The sequence below is a fragment of the Physeter macrocephalus genome, chromosome 13 (genome assembly GCF_002837175.3).
Source record: "Physeter macrocephalus isolate SW-GA chromosome 13, ASM283717v5, whole genome shotgun sequence".
Taxonomy (NCBI): Eukaryota; Metazoa; Chordata; class Mammalia; order Artiodactyla; family Physeteridae; genus Physeter; species Physeter macrocephalus.
The window spans coordinates 13,347,894-13,373,239 of NC_041226.1; the positions used below are offsets into that span (position 1 = coordinate 13,347,894).

The 25,346-nt window shown below is 36.8% G+C and overlaps 1 protein-coding gene across 15 annotated transcripts in view; it reads right to left on the minus strand.

Moving 5' to 3' along the window:
- Positions 1 to 25,142, minus strand: part of SUPT20H (SPT20 homolog, SAGA complex component) — a 38,761-nt gene extending 13,619 nt beyond the window's left edge. For 4 of the 15 annotated variants that reach the window (XM_028497907.2, XM_024126040.3, XM_028497912.2 and 1 more), the window contains exons 1-17: positions 24,879 to 25,139; positions 22,965 to 23,047; positions 19,664 to 19,699; positions 18,946 to 19,004; positions 18,406 to 18,472; positions 15,819 to 15,948; positions 14,718 to 14,821; positions 12,006 to 12,122; positions 11,830 to 11,883; positions 9,505 to 9,644; positions 7,320 to 7,476; positions 7,164 to 7,220; positions 4,596 to 4,667; positions 3,286 to 3,443; positions 1,764 to 1,790; positions 1,172 to 1,204; positions 498 to 615 (exon numbers count right to left, since the gene is read on the minus strand). In XM_028497907.2, coding sequence (XP_028353708.1) covers positions 498 to 615; positions 1,172 to 1,204; positions 1,764 to 1,790; positions 3,286 to 3,443; positions 4,596 to 4,667; positions 7,164 to 7,220; positions 7,320 to 7,476; positions 9,505 to 9,644; positions 11,830 to 11,883; positions 12,006 to 12,122; positions 14,718 to 14,821; positions 15,819 to 15,948; positions 18,406 to 18,472; positions 18,946 to 19,004; positions 19,664 to 19,699; positions 22,965 to 22,967 — 1,332 coding nt within the window. In that variant the 5' untranslated portion in view covers positions 22,968 to 23,047; positions 24,879 to 25,139. Of the gene's footprint in view, positions 1 to 497; positions 616 to 1,171; positions 1,205 to 1,763; positions 1,791 to 3,285; positions 3,444 to 4,595; positions 4,668 to 7,163; positions 7,221 to 7,319; positions 7,477 to 9,504; positions 9,645 to 11,829; positions 11,884 to 12,005; positions 12,123 to 14,717; positions 14,822 to 15,818; positions 15,949 to 18,070; positions 18,356 to 18,405; positions 18,473 to 18,945; positions 19,005 to 19,663; positions 19,700 to 22,964; positions 23,048 to 24,878 lie in introns of those variants that run through there. The other 11 variants (XM_007128876.4, XM_028497906.2, XM_024126051.3 and 8 more) reach the window with 8 other exon arrangements.
- Positions 25,143 to 25,346: the final 204 nt, after the last annotated feature.

The following is a 25,346-nucleotide window of genomic DNA, read 5'->3' on the forward strand; positions in this document are numbered from 1 at the left end:
AGTAACACTATTATAACTCCTGGATGAAAACACGGTTTAAAAAACTGCACTGTACTTTTAATGGTTATAGATTGGGTATTACAGGTGTTTCAAAAAAATGTAATTTCGCATAAGGAGATCCATGAGATACCTTACAGTATACACAGGATGAAGGAAAGATTTCTGAGTAATAAGGTGGGGAGAAAGTTTGAGGGAGAAGAGCAGAGTAAGATAACAGCAAAGCTTCACCCTTAAATCGTCTCCAGAAAAATAGTAACTGTTGACGCCAGGTGGGTGATCAGTATACACAGATGTTCATTACACTTTTTGCTCTACCTCTGTGTACATTTGAAAGTTTCCATCATAAAAAGTTAAGCAATGAAAAGAAAATTAAAAGTAAAAACAAAACTAAACAATACCCCTATCCCTCATAAAACAGTCCTTAACATTTCTCAGATTCCTTGAGAACAATTAGGCAGAAAAAAGTAACAGCACAAAAAAAAGCTAAGCAAACACACTTCTGCTTCCTTCCCTGGAGAAGGCTGACTCAAGCTCGCTGAGCCACTGGAGCTATGCGACATCTTCACTGGACATTTGGCTTCGTTCTGGACCAGTTCCTGGTACTGACTGACTACTCTGAAATATTAGGGGGAAAACAGGTAATGATTAGCTAACTCTATTTTAAACATAAATTTACTACATAGGAAATGAATAGTAACTGTTAATGAACAAGTTTTGTCAAAAATAACACAAAAATTAATCTATCTTTGATAAAAGCACATTCTTCTAATATTTTCAATGACAAGCTAATGCTGAAAACATTTTGCTAATTAACAATCTAAAGATACTTGCAGTATCTTGTCTCTAATACAGAAATTACAGGGATTATTTCACCAATAAGTAGCCAAAAGAACTACCCATTGACTCTCACTTATATTCTGATTAAACTGTTACCTAGAAATCATTTTCCTTAGCTACTGTAGATATATCTAAGTTCTCTTATTTAAAATAAAGCTACATTTTAAACATTATCCTTTTAATTGTTATTTTCCTAATTCTATTTAAAAATCCTAGTAATACCTAGGCATAATTAAAATCAAAGCTTTGACTTCGAATGGAGTAGGCTCTACCCTACAAGAGTGAAGTTTATCATATCCATGCAGATCACAAATAAAGATGCAAGTATTTTTACCTCTCAGCATCAGTCTTTGATCCAATAATGAACCTAAATTGTTTTTAAAAGAGAAAAGTATTAGATAGACTGTTTTAAGGAGCCCTGAGATTACTTTTGAAGACTTCCATATTTTAGTGACAGTAATTTTATAAACTGAATTAAAATCTACCAAGATATCATGAAAACAAAAATTTTAAAATACATTAAAAAATAGGAAGCAATGACCAAGTTTTGCATGCATTACAAAATAATTGTGTGAATAAGTTGGCTGATTTAATTTAAAGGAGATTTACTTTGGCAGAAAACCTGTGTTTCAAAAAAAATCTGGGCTGAAAGTTACCAAGTGCTATACACCCTTACAAGTGTCTGTCCTACAGCAATATTCACTGAACTACCGTGTACAAGGCCTTTGGCCTTCCTCTCACTTTAACCTTTGACTTTGGAAGACATTATTAATGTCTATATAGCAGGCCCTTAGAATATATTTTAGACAAGGAAGATGGTTTATTGCCAATTTAAATAAAAAGTCTTTATCAAGTCTTAAAAGAGTTTGACATTTATATGATTTCTTAACACATTAAAATAGTGAGTTTGTTTATTTTTTCATTACCAATTTGAATGATCATCTGTGGAGAAGCTGAAATATAAAATGTAAAAAAAAAGAAAAAACTTGGTTAATGCAGCTCAAACTTTGACTTCATAGCTATTAAATCAAGTAATTTATGAATATGGGAGGAATAGAAGGTAATAAACCATGCAGCATTTCTGCAGCAACGTCCTGATGTAAAAGGCCAAAATTTCAATTCTCCTCTTGTCAAACAAATCTAATCAGTTGGCTTTTTGAAGAATTTTTTTTTTTTAATGAGAGAACATATGCCCTTGTGTTTGAGAAAAGTTAATAACTATTTAAAATGACCAATGTGTATCTTTAAAGGGAAGAGTACAAAATACAGCTAATCGAAATATCTGATTTTTCTACTTAGCATACAAAAATAAAAACTGCTAATGTGAAAAAATTAGCTGAGGATTGATTCCCTGACTGCTGTTTCCTCCCATTGACTTTTACTTAGGTATTGGTGAGGTTACTCTTTAAAATCCATTTTTCTGCCATAATTTCAATTAGTATTTTGTAAGGATTTAACATAGAGCTGGCCCCTGCTTTTTTTCTGCTGAGGTTCTCTTTATTTTTCCTTCTTTTCAAAACAGCATCGACTTGATTAAAAAGCAGAACTAATAATAAAACCAACAAGGAAAACAAAACTAAATACTGCTACCTTGTAGTAAATACATGTAGCCCGTAAGTTTAGGAATATCAACTTCAGTTGGCCCTCTATATCTGCGGATTCTGCATCCCCAGATTCAACCACCACGGATTGAAAATACTTGGGGGGAAAATATTCCAGAAAAGTCCCAAAAAGCAAAACTTGAATTTGCCACAGGCTGGCAACTATTTAAGTAACATTTAAATTGTATTTATTACTTATTTACATAGCATTTACACTGTATTAGGTATTGTAAGTAACCCAGATAAAGTACATAGGAGGGATGTACAGAGGTTGCAAATACTACACCATTTTGATATAAGAGACTTGAGCATCTGCAGATTTTGGTATCCAAGGGGGTCCTGGAACCAATCCCCTGTGGATACCAAGGGACAACTATATATGTATTTCTAGAGCCAGTAACTACATTAAGCACTGAGTCTGTGTCCTTACAGGCAGTGCTGAAATATCAAGCATTTTTAACAGCTTTTACATTTAATTTACAGTAAACTTGTTTCCCATTTAAACAAATTATTGCCCAGAAGCACTTCATGCTCACAGAGAGATTAAAGTCATAAGGGGCAACACATAAATATACCAAGAGGGATATTACGGGCATATCTTTCAAAGCAAATATAAGAATTTACAGCACAGGTTTTTTGTTTTTTGTTTTTTAAAGAAATTATTTTAAAGAACTCTTGGACAGCATGGTAACTACAATTTAAGTTTACTTAGGTCTGCTGCCAAATCTAACTGGAGTATTTAACTTAACAAAACAGGGAAACTTCGATTCACTAATAGTTCATCAGTAGCTGCTAAATACATTCTGATGGCTTATTTTGTCAACTGCCTGTATTTAACAGAACTCACTGGGATGGAGACATCTGACTGTCACTCTCTTCATCTTCTTTACATGGCTGTATTTTACCATAGTAAAGTGGATCACCAAGTGACTGCAAAATGGTCAGCTTTGTTTTCTGATATGGATTACCAGCTTCACATTCAAATATATAGTCATCTTTTACATCCTGAAAAAGACCGAGCATCCCAAATAAGTATCTTCTCCAGTAAATACATAGTCAGAATTAACACACATCAGGAGTAAATGACACACTAACTTACATGTTGCAATAAAAAGACACATGGAACATAGTCCTTAGACCTATTTAAGAGAAAAAGAAAAAAGTCTACGGGAAAGAAGCCCAGGATTCTTTTTTCAACATGGTACTTTGGGAACAAGAGTCTCAATGGGATATTTAGTTAACGAAGCCCTAATGAAATGTCAGAATTTCATATACTGAACATATGAATGCAAATATTAAATACTAAAAGGATAAAATGTTCAAAAGCAAACCTGTTTGTATTTGTCATTAGTCTTTTTGCTATTGCACATACCAAATATCTCTCATGGGACTTCCCTGGTGGTCCTGTGGTAAAGAATCCTCCTTCCAATGCAGGGAATGCAGGTTTGATCCCTGGTTGGGGACCTAAGATCCTACATGTCACGGGGCAACTAAGCCCGTGCGCCACAACTGCTGAGCCCGCATGCTGCAAACTACAGCGCCCACGCGCTCTAACTACAGAACCCACGCACCACAACTAGAGCGAGAAAACCCGCATGCCGCAACTAGAGAGAAGCCCGTGTGCTGCAACGAAAGATCCTGCATGCCACAACGAAGATCCCGCGTGTTGCCAACTAAGACCCGACACAGCCAAAAAGAAATTAAAAAAAAAAACACAAACAACTCTCATTTCACTCCTAGATTCACATAATTAATAATGCCTATTAATTATGCCACATAATTAAATATGCCTTTAAGAAGTCACTGCAATTAGAGAAACATACACAAAACATTTCTCTTTAAAGATATCCTTAGAATAACTTACTAATTATTAATTTGAAACAGAAAACAAATCAGAACTACCAATAGGGGACCAAAACAAAAGTAAAAATGCAGTTATGCATTAAAATTGTCCTTAGAATGGAAACCGTATTTTATGAAAAACAAAACTAAATCGTTGTTCCTTTTTTTAATTCACTGAACTCCCAGAAAGTTCTTTAAAAAAACAAACAAAAGAAGATCCCAAAATAAAGGCTACTGTACTTTATATGTCTAATAAATTCAGATCCCAGATGAGAAACAGCATCATTAGAAATGGAGACTGCAATGGTTACTTACATGGGCTGGCCAGACTGTTGGTTGTGAGTCATCAGATTTGATAGATTTTTCCACTTTGGCATATTTTTCCACCTAAGCAATCAAATCAAGAGACATCAGATATAATGAAATCAGTATTATGACCAAAGAGAAAAACCTAAGTAACTTAATACAATACACTGAAATGGGGCAGGACCCTTCCCCAACCCAACCCCCACCCCGCCCCCCTGCTTTTGTCTGTGCAAAAACTTTAGCCAAAGAATAAGTTTAATCAGAGAAGTTAAGAAAATGCAGAAACAAAGGAAAACAGTCAAGGAGACCAAATAATAATAGTTTAGTCGTGGAGCAAAGTCAAGGCCCTTTAGTTCCTCCTCAAGGGCTATAGATAATACTCTGAGCCCTATCCTGTGAGCTGTCTTGTAGATACTGTAACCCCACCAGGTGGAAGAAGTCAACTACATGATGACCAGGCTGTAGCCATGACATAAGCTGCCACGATTCCGAGAACTGGCCTCAAAGAAATGGGAACAAACTGACCCTAGAAGTGAAGATTAACTGTCCCTAAAACAATTGAGATGATGCTGGTCAGACCACTGATGACCAATTTCAAGACGACTGTCAGAGCTGACTGTACTGTTTCTGCATGGAGCCCCCTCCCTCCATGTATAGAAGCTCTTGCTCCCTGATTGTCAGGAGGGGTAGTCGGCCTTTGGACAGGCGTCTGCTCTTCCCCACAGCTGCTGGCGTCCAAAATAAAACAAACTTTCCTTTCCACCAACCTGGCCTCTTTACTGGCTTTTAAGTGGTGGGCAGCCAGACCCCACTTTCGGTTACTATACTTTTTAGCACAAGAATTCTTGAATTGCTAATAACACCAACTACTTATGCTTAAGTAGTTTAAAATTCTCCTGATATTTATTCAATTAGACCAACTGGTTTTAAAATAAAACAAAATTAGAATCTCTTTTGCCATTAAATAAATGTAATAAACACAGCTGCCGTTTTGGACAGTGCCTCTTCTTTATGCTCCGTAAGATGATATCACATTTGACTTTTAGGAAAACTGGAATGTCAGAGAGGTGATTAGGACCAGGATCTGGATCATTTCCTTTGGCTGGGTCTTTAATGGAACAGGAATTGTCATGTAAAAGTGTGGACAAAACTAGGAAGAGACTAGGGAAGTTACATTAGAATTGGTAAAAATTTTTGTAAATCTTTTCCTTTTTCTAGTCAGACTTGAACCATATATTCCATGTATCTCCTACCAGTCTGTGTGAACCAAAAGTTCTCATCTTCCTGGTAACCATGATTCTAAGAGTAACAGATTCACTTGGGCATCTGGTGAAAATTCAGATTCCCATATCCCTCCCCTGGAGACCTAATTCAGTAAGCAGGTCTGAAGTGAGGGTTTAAGTGTGTATGTTTAGCTGGTATCCTAGATGCTTCAACTGATCGAGTTAGGCTGAGAAACTTTTTATTAGGGCTTTGCTACTCAAGGCGTGGTCTGTGGACTCCAGTGCCACCAACTCAGGAGCTTTTCAGTATTGCAGGATCTCAGGCCCTAGCCCAGACTTGCTGAACTGGAACCTGCATTTTAACAAGCAACCCATGTGATTCTTAGGAAGCCCTGCTTTAGATATGCAGACTGCCCTCCCAAGCTAAATCCCCCACTTTGGTATTTACACTAAACATCTCTTCTCAGGCCACGTTCCTTGAGGGGCACATAAGTTACTGAAAGATAATGTGGCTTACTCTCTTGAGCTGTATATACAGTGTACTTCTGATGCTTTTGACAATTTTTTAAAAATCAAAGGTAATAAGAATTATACATGTGCTAGCCTGGGAAGGATGCACAGAGCAAACATCTGTTAAAATAACTGACCAATTCTAAAGAATTGAGTGAATAATAAAAATAGGAGAAATGGGGAAACAAAAGAAATATGGGACCTCCCATCAAAAGATCTCTTTCCTGTCTCTGCTCATTTATAGTTCATGTGTTTCATGGGCCAGCAAAGAATACCACCCAAGGTTCCTAATCTTGGCTACTGCTCCAATATTATTAATTTTTAAATTTAGCCAGTGAGAAAAGAAGCATTATAAGGAAATTATGATGAAATATTATGAAAAAAATCAGTCATTTAATGCATATGTAATATGTACCATCTTTTTACACATTTGAAATACTTTGGTTATTATTCCTGCTCTAAACACAGACCTACATTAAGGAGTACATTTTTAGACAAGTTAATGTGAAAACAGAATAGCTTCTGAAAATGAGCAGCTGACTTAAGAAGAGTCTTAGCGCAAATAGAGAGAATGAACTAGTGGTTACCAGTGGGGAAAAGGAAGGGGGGAGGGGCAATATAGGGGTAATGGGGGAAAAAAGGGTTATTATGGGATTATATAAAATCACGTGTGAAACTTTTGAAAACTGTAAAGCACTACTGAAGTTAAAGAATCTTTCCTTCAATAAAATAAATAAATAAATAAAGAAGTAGTAAGAGTCTTTGTTTTCCCAAAGTTTAAGCTACTATTAGTCAAACTTAGGAACCTTACATGAAAGGACGTGCAATTCATGCACTGACTTACATCCACTTCAGACGGTATGGCCAAATGACAGGGACTCCGTTTCCACATATCCACACACTAAAAAATTAAAGAGAGTACAAATAAATACACTGAACACTGAAAATAAGGCAAGGCATTTGGCATAATAATAAGCTTCATTTAAAAATACATACTTACGTTTCCTGCTTTAGAAATTTTGAGGTCATAATGCTGACCTGCTTTTCTTTCCTTTCTTTTTTGTAAGAAATCAAGTAATTTTAGCTGAGGAGGAGGTGGACAATGAGACAGATCCTGCTGCCGATTCAGAGAGGACCTGGAATACCTCTTGAAACACCTGAAATAATAAGAGATTAGAACTACACAAAGCTAATACAAGAAACTCAGAATAAACATGGTTTAAATTAGTAGGTGTTAAATGTGTAATTAAATCACAAATATCTGTAGAACACTGTCACTTGCCAAGGAATGTTCTAGGCACTGGTGAAATAAAAATGGACAAGACTAACAAAATTCCTGCTACCACGGAGCTGATAGTCCAGAAGTGAAGACATACATATACAAGTAAACAGGTCAGATCATTCCAGATAACAATAAGCAGTAGGAGAAAAACCAGTGTACTGTGGTAAATACGTGATAGAGAGGGCAACATTAGGGAAGGGAAGGACTCTGAAGAAATGATGCGTGAGCTGAGACATGATAAGAAGGAACAAGCTGTGGAAAGATCAGGGAAGGAACAGTTGAAGCAGAGAGAGGGAATTTTAAAAGGTGCGGAGGCAGGAACAAAGTTGGCTTTTTTTTTTTTTTTTTTTTTGCGGTACGCAGGCCTCTCACTGCTGTGGCCTCTCCCATTGTGGAGCACAGGCTCCGGACGCGCAGGCTCAGCGGCCATGGCTCACGGGCCCAGCCGCTCCGCGGCACGTGGGATCCCCCCGGACCGGGGCACGAACCCATGTCCCCTGCATCGGCAGGCGGACTCTCAACCACTGCACCACCAGGGAAGCCCCTGGCTTATTTTTAAAACAGAAAAATGTAGGTAGGACTAGAGCATCAGGGTCCACACAACGGGAGATGAGGTCAAAGAGCAAGGCAGGGGCCTTGCAGATGAATGATAATGCGTTTAGACTGAATGTGAAGTACAATGGGATGGTTTTAGAAGAATTTCAGCAAGCGGTGGCATGGTTGGCTTTGAGGATTTCAAAACATTACTGTGGTTTGCTTACATGGCGAACAGACCAGAAGCGAGCGAAGGTGAAGTAGGAAGACCAGTTAGGAAGTAATTTATTACAGAAGTTAAGATGAAGATGATGGTGGCTTGGCTTAAGGCACTGGCAGTGGGCGTGGAGAGATGTGGACAGAGATACTAGGAGACTATAGGACTGCTAATGGATACTATATGGACTTATTTCACTATTTCCATAGCTGCACCTTTTCCCCAGAATATATTATTTCCGTAGTAAAGCAGGGAATTTAGAAAATGGGTAGGTATTTCAGCCCCTTCAAACATGAAGAAGATCCAAAGTGGGCAACTCAAACAATTATGCAAAGGTAACTTAATGATGAGCCTACTATAACTGCAGACCAAATTAATAGGCATTCTTAACTGCAGTCTGAATTAATATGCATTCTTTTACTTTATTAACTAAAAGAGATAGCTAAAACATTCTAAGACAAATTACCATGTTATAGAAAGGCATTTAGTTAGAAACTGACTTCTCAAACTGTGATCATTTTCCCAGATCTCTAAAAGAAATTATAAATTGTATCTTTAAAGGTACTATTAACAAAAATTAAACTGGTATTAGGAAGTGATAAATTATTCTTTCTGCTCATACCTGTCTCTTCTCAGAATATCTATCTTTTTGGTGAACAAACTGAATTTATAGGTAGCTTGTTCTTCAAAAGAATGCAGAAAATGCATCACTTCAATATAAAGCAGAGTACATATTTTAAAAATCCTAATCCTTACACAATAAAAGTATTAAAAGACAATTAAAAATCCAATTTTAAAAAATCAGGGACTTCCCTGGTGGCACAGTGGTTAAGACTCCACACTCCCAATGCAGGGGGCCTGGGTACGATCCCTGGTCAGGAAACTAGATCCCACATGCATGCTGCAACCAAGAGTTCGCATGCCACAACTAAGGAGCCCGCGTGTTACAACTAGGCAACTGGTGAGCCACAACCAACGAGCCAGCGAGCCACAACTAAGACCCAGCACAACCAAATAAATAAACAAATAAATATTAAAAAAAAAAAAATCAGAGCACATTTATTCTTTAAAGGGAAAAGATACCAAAAGTGGCAAAATTTAGAGCTACTGCTCTAGCTCTCTTTTGATTTACCCTTCCACAAAGGTAATTACCGTTTCATTGGGCGCGTGTTCATCTTTTGCTTGTTATAGAGCAGCCTGTTTGCAGTGCAGGTTACAGCTATAGAAGGATCAAGACACAGTGGTTCAGCTGTAGCTAGAATAAGTTGGCTCTCAAGCAAAAGTTTGTCTTCCTGAAATATGTAAGAGCATATATCAATACCAGATTTAAGATTTTCAAATCATACATATCACTTAATCTAGAGATATTCCTTGGAATATTTCTGCTAAGGAGTACAGTAAAATACAGTATTTCAAGCTCCAACATAAGTGTGTAAACTTTAGAAACTTGACAGCATAATGAAACTACTAATGGAAATTCAGTAATTGGTACAAAGTGGTCAAATTATAAGAATGTCTATCCATTAGCCCAACAAATATTTACTACAATGTGTAAGACACTGTTCTAGATGGGGGGGATAAATCATGAAGAAAAGATACAATCCTCTGTCCCCACAAAGCTTATAGGACCAAGATAGATGACAGCACTTTCACTGAGATAACAGTCCCATTCTATACTCAGCTTAACTTCATTACAAGAATAAGAATGACTCCACTAATACTGTATAAACTATATACACCAATTCCAAAGTTTATACAGGCTTTTTACCAGTATCATTTAACTTACTTTTACTGCATCCTATTTTTTTTTTTTTTGCTTAAACTCTGAAATATTTTAATGGCTATTAACTAAATTTTTTAAAAGTCAAATGAATCAATTAATTACTGCTGAATAAAAATTTTTTCAAAAAAGAAATATTGCTTCTTTCACTAGGTCTATTCAACTTATTATGGAAATTTTCAAAAATATACAAAACAGAAATATAATGACACCCACGTACCAATACCCAATTTTATTTAACCACCCCTCTAACTTTTTTTGTTGTTTTTCTTTGTTTTCCTGGAGTAATTTTAAATACATTTTCGATGTTGTATTATTTCATCTGAAAAATCCTTTAGGATGCACTGCTAACCGCTAAGGACCTCTAATATCCAGTCTAGATAAATTCCCATTATCTCAAGTGTATTCTTAGTTGGTCTGTTTGAATTTGAACTCAAACAAGGGCTACACATTGTATTCGGTTTTTATCTCTCAAACATTTTTTTAAAAAAATTCTGTAACGATCACCTCTTCCCCCATCTTTTTTTCTTTTCTCATGCAACTAATTTGTTGGGATTTGAGCAACTGCTTCCTCAGGGTATCATTTAACTGGGTCTGGCTGGTTGCTTCCTCATCCATGTCATTTAATGGTTTCTCTTACTCCATAAATTACTTTTAAACTGTTGGTTAGATGTAGAGGCTTGATTTAAGTTAAGGTTCTATTTTTAAAACAAGAGCTCTTCAACAGTACTACTGTATACTTTCTCGTCTGCCACACAAGGAGGCACACAAGGATTGACTGTCCCACTTTTACACCAGACGGTTTAGTCAGACTATAGGTTTTTCACATTTAAGAAATACAGCCATCTAGATTCATTAATTCATTAAGACTTCCAAGTTGATGACATTTTTAAAAGTCTATCATTTCTTTTATACTTGTTAGCTGAAATTTTTCTAAGGAATTTTCCTTGAAAAGGCAGAATAAAGGCTTTGGTCTCTGCCATTATTTACCAATCTTCAGAGTAAGAAATCAATGCCCTAAGAACCTCCAATGATGACCAGTGAGTTTGTTTTTGAATATTCTTTTAATAGCTTTAAACCTTCTTGTAAACAAAAAGATTACAGCCCAAACTACAACACACTTGATAGTTACCGATGAACTGAATCTTATTTTATAATATTTCACAGCTAGAATAATTCTCATTATTGATATTTTCTTTAGTTTAACTATACCTCTTTGTAGTAACAGAGAAATAAGTGAACACTCTTGTGAGTGGGCACCTCATATATACTGAGCCAGCGCTGGAGGACTAACTGGCTATTCTCCGGGTAAGAGAGGTCCCCTAGGGCTAAAACCAGTACGGATGGCAAAAAGATGAGCTAGGTCGGCTTTAGAATCCTAGATGACTGAAAATCAGCATCTATTTGTATCCACAACAAAACATTCTGTTTGAGAGGGGATACAAAACTATGTTTCACGTTGGGTGAGGTCAGCCTCACTCTATTATACTATGCCCTAAAAGCAACTGGGACTGAACTGTTTTAGTTCCTTGAAGGATTACTGCATCTTTGTGGAGACCCTTAACTTCTAAAGCTCATAAATCAATCCCAAACTTTACTCATAAATAGAATTATGAGCAGAAAATATCTTTTGCTTAACTTAGTAAATATTGTTTCATCCTATATATTACTGTTTGGGATTAAAAAACAGAACTAACCTGGGTCCATTTATGGTTATCACTTGTTATTGAATGTACATCACAGATTAAAGTCTAGAAGAAATAAAAGTTAAAAAACCACATTAATGTATAGGCATACAAACATATGAAGACATTTAATAAGTAAAACTCCAAATAAAATCTGAAATAATACTTCTTAATTAAACATTTCTTACCTGCATTGTTGGACGTAAGAGAATGTGCCTACTTTGGTAACCAGGAGATTTCATGTTACTGGACTGCCTGTAGTCACGTATTTCTGCTATGACACATCCACAGTGAAAAATATTAACCTGTTTTGAGTGAAAATATGTAAGTAGATGTCATTTTTCAAAAGCCTAAATAAGTGGGTTTACGTTGAATGTTTCAGGTTCTTTACATTCTTATGTAATGTTTCTGACCACTCACATACTCTTAAATGGAATTCCTTGTGGATTTACCACCATACAAACCCTTTAAAAGCAACTGTTCATGTTCATCATGACTCAAAAAGCAGTTTAACACTGTTTAACTGTTTGCTAGTAATAGAATGACATCTGGCATTTGTATACTGTTAATGTTACAGATCACTGGTATCGCTGTTTTTCAGTACCCTGACCAGAGATCAAACCGCGTCCCCTGCACTGGGAGTATGGAGTCTCAACCACTGGACCGCCAGGACGTTAAGTCCTTGCTTTTCTTCTTGACACTCACTGGCTCACTGTTGTACTCTGCTAACCCTGTCATTATTATAAATTGTCAATAACCATGCCAGAGTTTCAGCTTATAGATACAACTGCTATATTTGCTCTGCTAAAATTTCCAGAAGATAGGCTTTACTAATAACAGGAGGAAAGCTAACATTAATGCAAATAATAATCTCTGTTAAAGATACTGTTTTTTTGTCCTTTTTCTAAGTCCAAAGGTAAGAATCTCTGTCACTCAAGTCTTGCTAATTATCACTTGCCACAGTCACTTATGGTATTGTGTGTTTTCACCATTCAGAACTTTTAGTGGGTACTGTGACCTCCATGTTGTCAGTCGTTATTATGCTCATGCTTTTTAACCAACATTTACTGAGCCACTACGATGTGAACTCTGTGTCACGCACTATCCAAGAAGCTTCATAGATAAAGTGGTGAGATACTTGCTCTCAGTGTGGTAAGACAGGCAATAAACATGTAAACAAATAAACAAGGTAACTTGAGACAGGGAATGCTACAGAGGAAATAAAATAGGGAAGGGCTTAATTTAGACTGTGTGCTCAGATAGAACTCTCTGAGGGAGTAATTTTCAGCTGAGATCTGAATCACAATGAAGGGCCAGACATCTGGGACAGATGAGCAGAAGAGCAGACAGAAGAGCAGATGAATAAGACAGGTATAAGTTTGGTGTGTTTTAATATGGAAAGAAGTCACGGATGGCTGGAGTGTAATGAGTGGGGATGAGAACCAAGAGGTGAAGACAAACAGAAAGGCATGGGTTTTGTACACTGAGAGGACACTGGAGAACTTCAAACAGGGAACTGTGTTGTTGTTGTTTTTGGTTTTTGTTTTGTAAGCTTAATCTGGTTGTCTGTGGAAAACTGATTTCTAGGGTTCTAGAATGAAAACAGGAAGTTCAGGAAGGTAACTATAGAAGGTCATGACCATATATTTTGAAGGTACAGCAGACATTTGCTGGTGGACTGAATGTGAAAGGTGAGAGTATAGTTATCTGTCAGATTGGAAAGACTGGTAATAGAACTGGTTTGGGAGGTAAAAATAAAAAGCTCTGTTTTGTCATGGTAAGTCTGAAGAACCTAATCTATATCCCAGTAAATATGTATGTTTGGATCTTGGTGGGATGGTCACTGTGATAGAGATAAGCAAGGGATTAACTGTCATTTTTTTAAACCCATTAAGCTGTTTGAGATCATCCAGGGAGAGGGTGTTACTAAAGAACAGAATTCCTAGGACTGAACCCTGAACTTATTTATGGGGGAACAGAGATGACAGCAAAAAAGACTGAAAGACTAGGGGGAAGAGAAAAACCAGGAAGGTGATGTCTCAGAAGCCAAAAGAAGGGTGTTTCAAGGAGGAAGAAGTTATTTACACTGAACTTTGCTAAGAGACCAATTAAGGTGAGAACAGGAAAGGATTTTCTTAGAAGTTGAGAGATGGTACAATATGCTTATATTCTTTATCTACTAGAGAGAGGAAAATAGATAATAGAAGAGAGGAAGGTTAAAGTTGCAAGACCAGGAGAAGGATCCAGAACATAAAGTGGAGAAGATGCCTTAGGAACAGCTTATTTCATCCATTTTAACAGGAAGGCAGGCAGAAAGTGTGGACAGAGATATAGGGATGCTGGGAGGAAACGGGAGTTCCCATCTGATGGCTTCTTTTTCCTCAGTAAACTACCATAGTATGGCTGGAAAGCCAAGAAAGTAAGCAGTTTCTCCCATAATTTCTTGATTGTAGCTATAGGGAGATTTCCAGTGGATGAGTTAATTGTTATAGCAATTTTAGAAGACTCAACTAAATCTAAACATTTCAGTAGAGCCTAAAGGATAAATATCCCACAATAAACCAATTTTCATATAACTATATACAATGTCTCATTTCATGTTCCATGCACTAGTGAGAATACAACTAAATACCCATCACAAAACAACATATATCTAGCAAATTTAAGGACATTTTTTTTTTTTTTGTGGTGGTGGTACACGGGCCTCTCCCGTTGCGGAGCACAGGCTCCGGATGCGCAGGCTCAGCAGCCATGGCTCACGGGCCCAGCCGCTCCGCGGCACGTGGGATCCTCCCGGACCAGGGCGCGGACCCGTGTCCCCTGCATCGGCAGGCGGACGCGCAACCACTGCGCCACCAGGGAAGCCCTCTAAGGACATTTTAAAGAGAAAAATTTTGTACCTGAGATTTTTCTAGGAGATCAACCAAAATAGGAGGTAATTCTTCTGCATCCAAGTATTCAAGTAATTCCCCTTCTTCATAAGGCAGTCGAATGGTCTCAGAATCTTAATTTTAAAACATAAAGTTTCAGAAAGTGATCAGCCTCACCAAAAAGCCTAGGTAATAACTGAAGTAACTTCTGATAAAAAATAAAGAGAATAAAGCCAAAAGCTCTCCTAAAGTCCTTCTTTATTTAAGTCTTAAAAATAAATCACCTTATATATTGCTAAAAAACTTGATGAACCATACACAGTTTTAGAGCAGAAAGGAGAAAACACCTAACATACTATGGAAAAACATCTGGCACAACAATCAGTACAAATCACAGCCAGCAGTAATCAGAATATGATAAAATTCCAACATCTGTTAACTACAAAGTTCCTTGAAGATTGCTTAATCTAATCTGGAAGTCAGAGGGATAATTTGGTATCACTTCTGAAAAATGACTACTTATAGACCAAAATTCTCTTGGTGTTATACAATTAACAACCAACACAAGAAAAAATTCTTAACTAGGTAAGTTCCTTGTAGAACTCATAGTATCATCACTGTATCAAAGTTTAAATGCCTCTTTAGTGAAATCTAAGAGTATTTATATTTTAAAACTCTATTTTCATATTCACATTAATAGGAATAAAATATTGAAAACTATTCAAAAGGCAGTGAATCTGCTTAATTTTGAAAGCTTCAGACTCAAAGTATATTCAAAGCACAGAAGAAAAACATACCTTAACACCTGATGCTATCTTAAATATATAAATAGCAACAGAACAAAAGAAAATTTTGACAAGTATTTTAAAATTATGTCTTTTATAATTTAACTTCAAAGACCTCAGTCAGAATACTTCTCAAATTCCAGAAGGCTAATCACACTAGAGGTAACTTCTAATATTCTAACAAAACATCATAAAGAGAGCAATTTGTAATCAAAGTCCTCACTGATCAAGTCATCACTGATCTGAAGGACAGATCATTTAGCAGGTTAAGAAGCTACTTCTAAAAGACAGCACATCCCACCTAGCAGAGGGATTTTTGTGGCTGCTGCCCTCCGGAAGTTCTTACCTGATCCATTTTTTCCCCTGAGCATCAGAGAGTATCCCTCATTTCCTGGGTATAGGTTGACCACTAAACATGACAATGTCTCCTGCATAACAAGCTTCTCTAACAAGTTCACATTTCTTCTTAATTTCTGCTTTAAAAAGAGGCAGAGCTCATGAAAATAATCCAGCATAACAAAGAATGCAATCATTTAACAAAATCAGACCTGAGTTAATCTTTGATACTCCTTCCACATCTGTGTAAACTTCATTTTGATCTATTACTATGTTTTAGGCAAATGAATTAATATCACAAAGAAAAACTAGTGATCTATATATAAAACAATAAACACACTTAAATATGAAATATGTACCTGAGTACACAAGTAGCAAATATTAAAAATATTTAAAAAGGAAAACCATTAAATGTAAATATTTTTTAGAAAGATGCTATAATGTATAATTAGTTTCTATTAAGTATAAATCTACATAAATAATTTGGGGCATTTTCTTTGGTTGTACTGTTACAGAGCACATTTCTTAAATATTTTATGGCCTAAATTAGATCCAAACAAGTTCAACAGCTCTAATCAGCTGAAATGTTAAACCCAAAAATATCTAACTGGTTAAAAGGACGTAAGTAATTTAAGTAATTTTCTGTAAATTCAATTTAACAGCTCCTTTGAAACCACTTTGCTAAAAAAAACAAAAAACTATCAGGGAACCTAATACACATACATCAAAATCTATTATTTTAGAAATGTATATGATTTAAAATGAAACCCACTTATAGATATAATAAATCTTTTCATCAAATCTTATTTGTGAAAGATATGTCAATAGAATATTTTCATGATATCAAAAAACAAATCCACTTTGAGTATATTTAACATGCATATATATGTATATATAGTCATATGCAGAAAGAAATTATAAATTCTTGATCTATAGTCACCATAGAATCAAAAAACTGCATTTTGAAAATAAATTTTTAAAACGCAAAGCAAAGCAACTTTTAACCACATTGATGGGAAGTCAGAAAATGTCTTTCTTAAAGGACCAGACAGTACTTTAGTCTTGTGGGCCATATGGTCTGTGTTGCAACTACTCAACTCTGCTATTTACCTCAAAATCAGCCACAGACAAGACATAAATCAAGGGGTGCTGCTGTATTCCAATAAAAGGTCATTTACAGAAACATGCTGTGGGCCAGATCTGGCTGGTGGACAATGGCTGGCTGACCCCAATTTAGCATCTTCATTTATGTATCTCTCCTTAGTTCTGCCTCTGAGGCAATGGATATGCTCATTATACTGACTGTGGTGACAGTTTATGGGTGTATACTGTGAAAATTAATAAAAGGAAACCTCAACTAAAACTGGAGTGGGGAAGGACTGCAGAGGGAGCTCTGCTGCCCCACCACTCATCATCAATTACCCCAAACAGGAAGACATCAGTTACTGATCCCACCAGGAAGAGAACTACCTTGAACTCCCAAACAGGAAATGCAACTACTTTACTTCCCCAACTAGGGGAAGGGAGACTTTCTTCCTCCCAGCAACAAGCTCAGTGAACGGGAAAGGACTGCAGCCCAGCCAACGGAAAACACCTGTAGCTCAGCCAACAAAAAGCCGTCATTTCTGGCCCTTTTAATTTCCTCCAATGAACTCTCATTTTTTCCTTGCTGATGATTTTCTTTCCTTGTCCTGCCCTCCTTACAATAAAAGCCTTCCATGTTGTGCAACTCCTCAGAGTATCTCTGCCAGATGAGATGCTGCCCAATTCATGAATCGTTTAATAAAGCCAATTAGATCTTCAAATTTATTCAAATTTTGTTTTTTTAAATACACGTCAAAACTTATAAAATGTATACTTCAAACATACTCAACTTATTGTATGTCAACTATACCTCAATAGAATTTATGGAAACCATACCATAAGATTTACTCATGGTTTCACAATCATTTTTCTCCTAAAGATTTTAAAGGTTAGATACCACTGGAATTCCACTAATTTTTTGCCTAAGAGGTATTCATTTTTAAAGACAGACGACAAAAGCTCAGTAGAGCCCTTTAAGGCCCTTATGACCTGAGGGTCCAAAAGATATCAAGAAATCAATTTCTATTACATTTCTACTGCCCCTACTTTCATGCTAAATAAAAATGAATTAAGTTAACCTGGGCATAAACTAATTTTTCTGACCAAATTCACCTTTTATTATCACATCTAAATTTCCCACATATCCTGTAATAGTTTTAACTTTCCAGTGCAACTCACCATGAAGAAATAGGTTAATTGCCTCCTGTCTTCAGTCTACAAATAACTTCTCAAGAAGAAAAAGATGCAAAAGATAATATATATGGTGGCTTTGCTTCTTCTAATGAGATAGTCTGTTACTCAGCAAACATGGTTCCCCTCTGCTACCTAAGTAGGTGATCTCTGCCAGGTGCCAGATTAGCCAGAGCTCTGGTTTAGCTGCAGAACTGGCTAGTCTGGTTAGAAAAGATATTTGTTCACTAACAAAAATATAAATCATTCAAATCTAATGCCTTCAAATTTCCCTCTTCCACTACATTTAAAAAGTCATAATAACATAAAAAATTTATACTTACCTTAACCTCAGGCTCTTTTTCGCATTCTTCAATATATAAATCATAAAGTTTTTGAAATATAGATTTTCTAAAATTTAATAAACAAAGGCAGTATACAAAGTAATGTTAATATAATAATCATAAAATAAACATTTTGAATTTTCCTGTAATTTTTCCTCCAATTTCCCAAAAACTGGGGGTGAAGTGGGGCTGGATGTGGTAGCTAAAACCAACCTAGAAATTTCTAATACAGTTGACCCTTGCACAACACAGGGGTTAATCCTCATATAACTTAGAGTCAGCCCTCTGTATCCATGGTTCCTCTGCATCGACAGGTTCAACTACCCACTGACCATGAAGTACAGTAGTGTTTACTATTGAAAAGCATCTGCAAATAAGTGGACCTGCACAGTTCAAACCCACATGGTTCAAGGGTCAACAGTATATGCAAAGTACCCAGAATATAATATTGCTAGCTCAGTGTCTAGGAAGAATGAAATAAATGATGGCTATCATCATATTTCTGTGAGTCTAAGATATCAATTAATTAAGCATTCATACCTTCCACTAGATAGGTATTTCCTTTTAGGAGGTCTCTGTCGGGCACTTTCAATGACATACTAAAAAAGAGAAGTTTAAGAAAACAGCTTGTCTTTTGCATACTGCATGAACAACTGTATTAATAAATCGTGTAAGGCTAAAAAGGCTGTTCAGTCACTCAAGTCTCTGATGCATATTAAATCATACCTTTTAGGGAACCCTACTTAATTTCTAAATATATGTTACAAACAAGTGAAATTTAAACTGCACTAAAATTTAGCACAATATTTACTTGCTATATTATAAGCAAAATCATAAGAGTTTCACCACTGTGATTTCACAGGTTAGCAATATTTTCAATGTTTTATGGTTGTTCAGAATATATGCATAGCATACCCAATTACAAGGACTCTATATATTTGAGCTATTTTCCCCTTTAATTGAGCAGTTAGAATATCTGTTAAAACAGAAAACATAATTTTAGAAACTCTATGTCCTTGTTCAAATGTTTATTCCACTGTGTTATTCAATTTCTATTCCACAGCATTATTATCTGAGCATTCCAAGTAACAGACGATCCAAACATCATCTGGTAGTTTTTATGTATTTACAGAAAATTTTGCATACTCGTCCTAATATTAACGTACTCCTTTGACAGTCACATACAAAAATCTCTTAAAACTGAGTTCTGTCGATTAAAGACAACACTATTTCAATATGTAACTTAGTCACGCCTCACCTCCGCACGATCCAAAGCTAGTTCTAAAGCTTGCTGCTGTAAAAAGTAAATAGTGTATTTGGTAATATTAGTTATTTTCACACAAACATAATTTAATATACATATAACATTTTCTAATTAAGTGTTTAATGTGTTTTATTTTCTAAAACAGGTCTAACATTTTTCTTTATTTCTCTCCTCCACCCACCCCATTGTATGCTCAAGATATAGCACAAAGAAAATATATGCAGTCTCAGGCACCTGATTATGACCACAAATTAGTTAAGAAATGCTACCATGATTTTTCTCTGGCCATGCTTGTGCAGCTGATACAGGGCTGAGGGTTGGATATAGTAACTACTACCATTTTATAAACATCAACATTTTAAGAGCACCATTCAGGAAAATATACTGGCCATCAGGTATGCAATTAAAGTGAAGCAAAGACTAGAATCCCTTAAGCTGCTAGGAATCCTGAAAACCGAGGGGGTTGTTACGTTGGTACCTAATATCAACTTAGAAATTCCTAATATTATGCAGAGAAACTATAATACAATGTTTCTAGGTCAGTGCCTAGCAAAAATAGAATAAATGAAGGCTATCCTTAGCATGTTTTAATGAATTTAAGATATCATCAGTTATATGCCTGAATTATTGTTTAACATTAAGAAAAACATGTTGCCAATTATAACTGTAAGATGTCACTGACTGTAGACACATTATCACTTCAGTAATTAAAACTTAAAAGCAAATGCATCTTAGAAATGATGAAAATATAGTATTATTATTACATGTACAATTTGAGATCTACTAGTAGATCCCCATCCTTCATTGATTTCTTAGACCCTTATTGTAAGGCAAGAGGGAGAAATAAGAAGGTTAACTGTCTTTCTCATTTGTATAGCATTCTTCTGTAATGATACCCAAGAATAAAAAGTACTAGATTTAAAAAAAAATTAAGCAAATACACCACCAATGATTTCTTTCTAGTTTTGTGGTTTGGGTATCACACAGAGTTACAGCATTTTTCATTCACAATGACAGTCATTTTTAATTTCATTGAGAGGCAAAGAACTTTCATTTTTTATTTACCAGAACCTATATTTTTCTGTTTTATTCTGCAGACTCCAATACTTCAATCTACTAAGTTGCATGGAATAAAAGCTCTTAGCACCCACCAAAATCCCAAGAGGGCAGGGAGAAGAATAAATATTGCCAGACTTTGGAAATCATGAAAAGGTTGAAGTGACCCTCTCCTCCTAGTCCTAAGGACGGAGAATACATATGATTACAAAAATAGCTGGCCTTTTTTTGTTTTATTTAATAGATCTTTATTGGAGTATAATTGCTTCACAATACTGTGTTAGTTTCTGCTGTACAGCAAAGTGAATCAGTCATATGCATACATATATCCCCCTCCCTCTTGAGCCTCCCTTCCACCCTCCCTATCCCACGTCTTTAGGTCATCGCAAAGCACCTGTGCTATGCTGCTGCTTCCCACTAGCTAACTATTTTACATTCAGTGTGTATATAAGTCGATGGTACTCTCACTTCGCCCCAGCTTCCCTCTCCCCCACCGCCACCCGGTGTCCTTATGTCCATTCTCTACGTCTGCATCTTTATTCCTGCCCTGCCACTAGGCTCATCAGTACCATTTTTTTTTAGATTCCATAGATATGTGTTAGCATATGGTATTTGCTTCTCTCTTTCTGACTTACTTCACTCTGTATGACAGACTCTAGGTCCATCCACCTCACTACAAATGACTCAATTTCGTTTCTTTTTATGGCTGAGTAATATTCCATTGTATATATGTGCCACATCTTCTTTATCCATTCATCTATTGATGGACAATTAGGTTGCTTCCATGTCCTGGCTATTGTAAATAGTGCTGCAATGAACACTGTGGTACCTGTATCTTTTTTTTTTGATGTGGACCACTTTTGAAGTCTTTATTGAATTTGTTACAGTACTGCTTCTGTTTTATGTTTTGACTTTTTGGTCCCGAGGCATGTGGGATTCCTAGCTCCCCAACAAGGGATCGAACCTGCATCCCCTGCACTGGAAGGTGAAGTCTTAACCACTGGACCGCCAGGAAAGTCCCTAGCTGGGCTTTTTAAACAGCAATAGAACCCCTACATATCAAACATCAAAATGGAGTAAGTAAAAAAGTCTAAAATATGCCAGTATTTCAAAAGGTTGTTAAAATAAATTTATACCAATTTAATTTATTAAAATATCTTATGGGCAGATTTCAACGAAACTGTTTCCCAGGATTCAAGATGAGATTCTTGAGAATAAACTATTTTCCAACATAAAAACATAACTTTGAATATATACTCTTGACAAAAACACAAGGTTCTTTTAATTGTTTTGGCCATAAAAACCTTCAAGTAAGTTTAGATGAAAAAATTATAATAAACACAATCAAATGTATACTCTAGGACAATTTCAAATAGCCAGTCTTCTCAAGTAAATATTTAATCTTCTGATATCAAAACTTTAAAAGCTCCAGTGAGATATACTTGCATATGTAAACACTAGTATCGTTTATTCACTACTGCGTTCAAATACTTAAGAGGGAAGTGACTGGCTAATACGAATGCAAAGTATAAGGCAAGGTCAGAACCCCACTGTGATAGCTTTTCTCTAACAGGGCAAGGATATATATGCAAGATCCCAAGAAGAGAAGATATATGTTTTCTGAGGTTTATCCAACATGGTGGTTAGTGTTCATTTATTCTCTGCCAAATGCTGCTGTTTCTTTAAAACAGAAAGTGATTTTTTTCTCCTTTGTCCTTAATTCTTTAATGGCAAGAGTTAAATGCCCAGCCCTAAGTATGTTTACTGACTCTAAGTGGTAAGTAGAAATCTGCCATTAGAAGAAGTTTAAAACTAATGCCGCTTAAATGTTATTTGCAGTAAGCAGATTACATTTGTTGTTAAAATTTTTTTAAAAATCTAAACTAAGAGGAACTTTAAACTATGAGAAACCTATGCCCCTAAAACTATTTGTATTTATACCCATCCTTCTTGCCAATGATTTGGACTATAGTAAAGCAGACAGAAGTAATTATTTTTTAATACTTCACAAAAATAAGGACAGATAGATTATCTGTGTAATCTGGATGTGATTATAACACTGAGTTGAGAGATGAGCCCCCTATTTTGTAGAGAAGATTTTGCATGTGATTGCTAAGTAATTTCCCAGTTAGGGTAACTTGGGCAGCTTACAAGAATATTTCTGTTTCATACAGATACCTTTATCGAGATGAAGGAAGAGAACATTCTAAGAATATTAACATACTGAGCTGTAGCTTACCATTGTGGTATAAAATAGAGGTCCAAAAAGGAGAAAACTTATGTGCGTTGATGAAGTGGGGTGAAAACCGTACCTTTAGAGTACTGAAAAAGCAAAAATAATACAACCCCTATATTAACATAAAGCTCTCAAGAGATATGAGATTACTTAGTAATTAACAAGGAAAATTACGAGGCATATATATTTCTAAGACCCTTTAAAAATAATTAGTAACGATAACATTCATTATATGACAATCTATACACTCATTGTTGAAAAGTTGTAACTAGGTAGGGCAAAATACAGTTTGCAAGCTAAAATCATTACTCAGTTTCTTAAAAATGCTTAACACCCAGGAGAGAATGTTTTTTAATTTCTTCTATCATCACAGTTGCTGCTTTCATTGTTACTCTGGATTATTTTAACAGCCTGCCCTCTGGCCTTGGTCACTGCACAGTTCACTTTACAAATCATACATTTCATCATACCTGCTGATAAAAGTCCTCTAATTATATTCCCCCAAATGCCCCAGGCTACATTTTCCAATGCAGCTCCAGTTCTTCCAGCCTTTCACCTCTTCAAGCAAACAAGATACAGTCCTGAAGAACCTCATTCCTCTAACACACAAGCTCTCATCGTGGCTGCACAAGAGAGTAACCTTGGAAACCTTTAAAAAGTGGGATACCCATGCTCCACCCTCCAGAGATTCTCATTAATTGGTCTGGAGTAGGGTCCAGGGATCACCATTTTTGGAACTCCCTAGGTGATTCAAAGGTGCTGCCAGTTGAACTCGACTGCTATATCCTCTCTGCCTCCCACAGAAATGGTATGTTTGCTCTGAGAGTGATGCTAAATAAAGCTTATTTTTAATCTAATTCTTTACCTAACTTCTTGTAACCACCCTTGTGTGTCTATACACAGCTGAGCACATCTTTAAGCGACAGAAAACACTATTTTCCGTGTTAAATTGTTTTGGTTCGCTTTGGGTGAACGCAAAACTTCAGTTTTGTCAGTTCAGGTTTGAAAAAAAAAAAGGAGGGGAGGGGGTGGAAAAAACAGGAAAAAACCCACAAACCACCAAAAAAGACAAGCACCATACAGGTTCCAGGAGTAATCATTTAAAAAACGAATAAGACAGTAATCCTACTCTAGCAGAGCTCATGAAAGATTTAAGATGAATTTACGGTGAAAATTTTCTGACCATTGAATCTAAAGATGAAGATACACTAGGTAGAGGCGAAATGTGATGATGACTATCTCTTGTCACTAAATTGCGGGGGATGGTGGAGAGGAAGGCTTAGTGAATTTAAACTAAGTACTAAAAAACCCAATAACCACTTACAAACCAAACATTCTGACTGTATACAGAATTTACTAGAACCCTGGGGGAAAACCATTGTAATTATCATCGTCTTCATTTTAAAGAATAAGGCTCTCAGAACTAGTGACTTTCCCATGATCACACAACTAGACTGGAATTCTGACCTCTCTCTTTAATATTAAGATTCTTTCTCTTAAATCTTACAACCTTCCAGACCACTCAATCCAACACCCATTTTTTCGATTTTTGAAAGCAAAACATTTAAAGTAAGGCCTCGATTCTGCTCAGACTAATAAAATTTTTTTTCTTAATTTTGACCTATTTTTACATCATGGTTATCACCCCATCGTACACGGTACCCAATCTGACTCCGAAAATCGCGCTAATCACTTTCTATTGGGAGTCCTACTTCATTGTACGCAGCCCCTCCCTGGTGGTGGTTATCGGAGATGGCTTCCAGGGGCAGCTATACGCCAAGTTTATTTCTGAAGTCCCGAGAACCACGGCGAGCACCAGTAATCAATTCTAAACGTCGCCATCAATCCCACTGATTTCCCCGATCGACGTGAGTCTCCTCCAACTGCTCAAGCATTTGTTTACAACTCAGACTTTACCTGAAAAACGCCCCAACTCCACAGCGCAGCGAACAGCCTTTATTCAATATGGACACCGAGAACCCCGCCCCCAAAGAAGCGTTACGCGCAATTCTTGCGAGTTTCCGGAAATACCTGTAACTGGAACCCAACAGTCAAAACTAAGATGAAAAGCGTGGCTTGGCAGCACCGCGAGAGGAAACGGAGGGACCGCCGGGAGGGCGGCTGGCTCGACCGGGCCAACCGCGTCTCCGGGGACACCGCCTTCCTCCCTCGGGCTCCGGGCCCCGGAAGCGGCGAAAAGCCACTCGGGAAGCCGCTCGCTCACCTTTGACCCCGCCCCGAATCTCGCGCGCCTACTTCGACCCCGCAGGCGCGCCACCGCCACCCGCCGCAGCCCACCTGTGCGGACCGCCGCCTCAGGATATCGACGCTGGCTGGGCCAGAACGCGACGCGCCCACCTCGGCGCCGCGCTGCCGGCTGCGCGC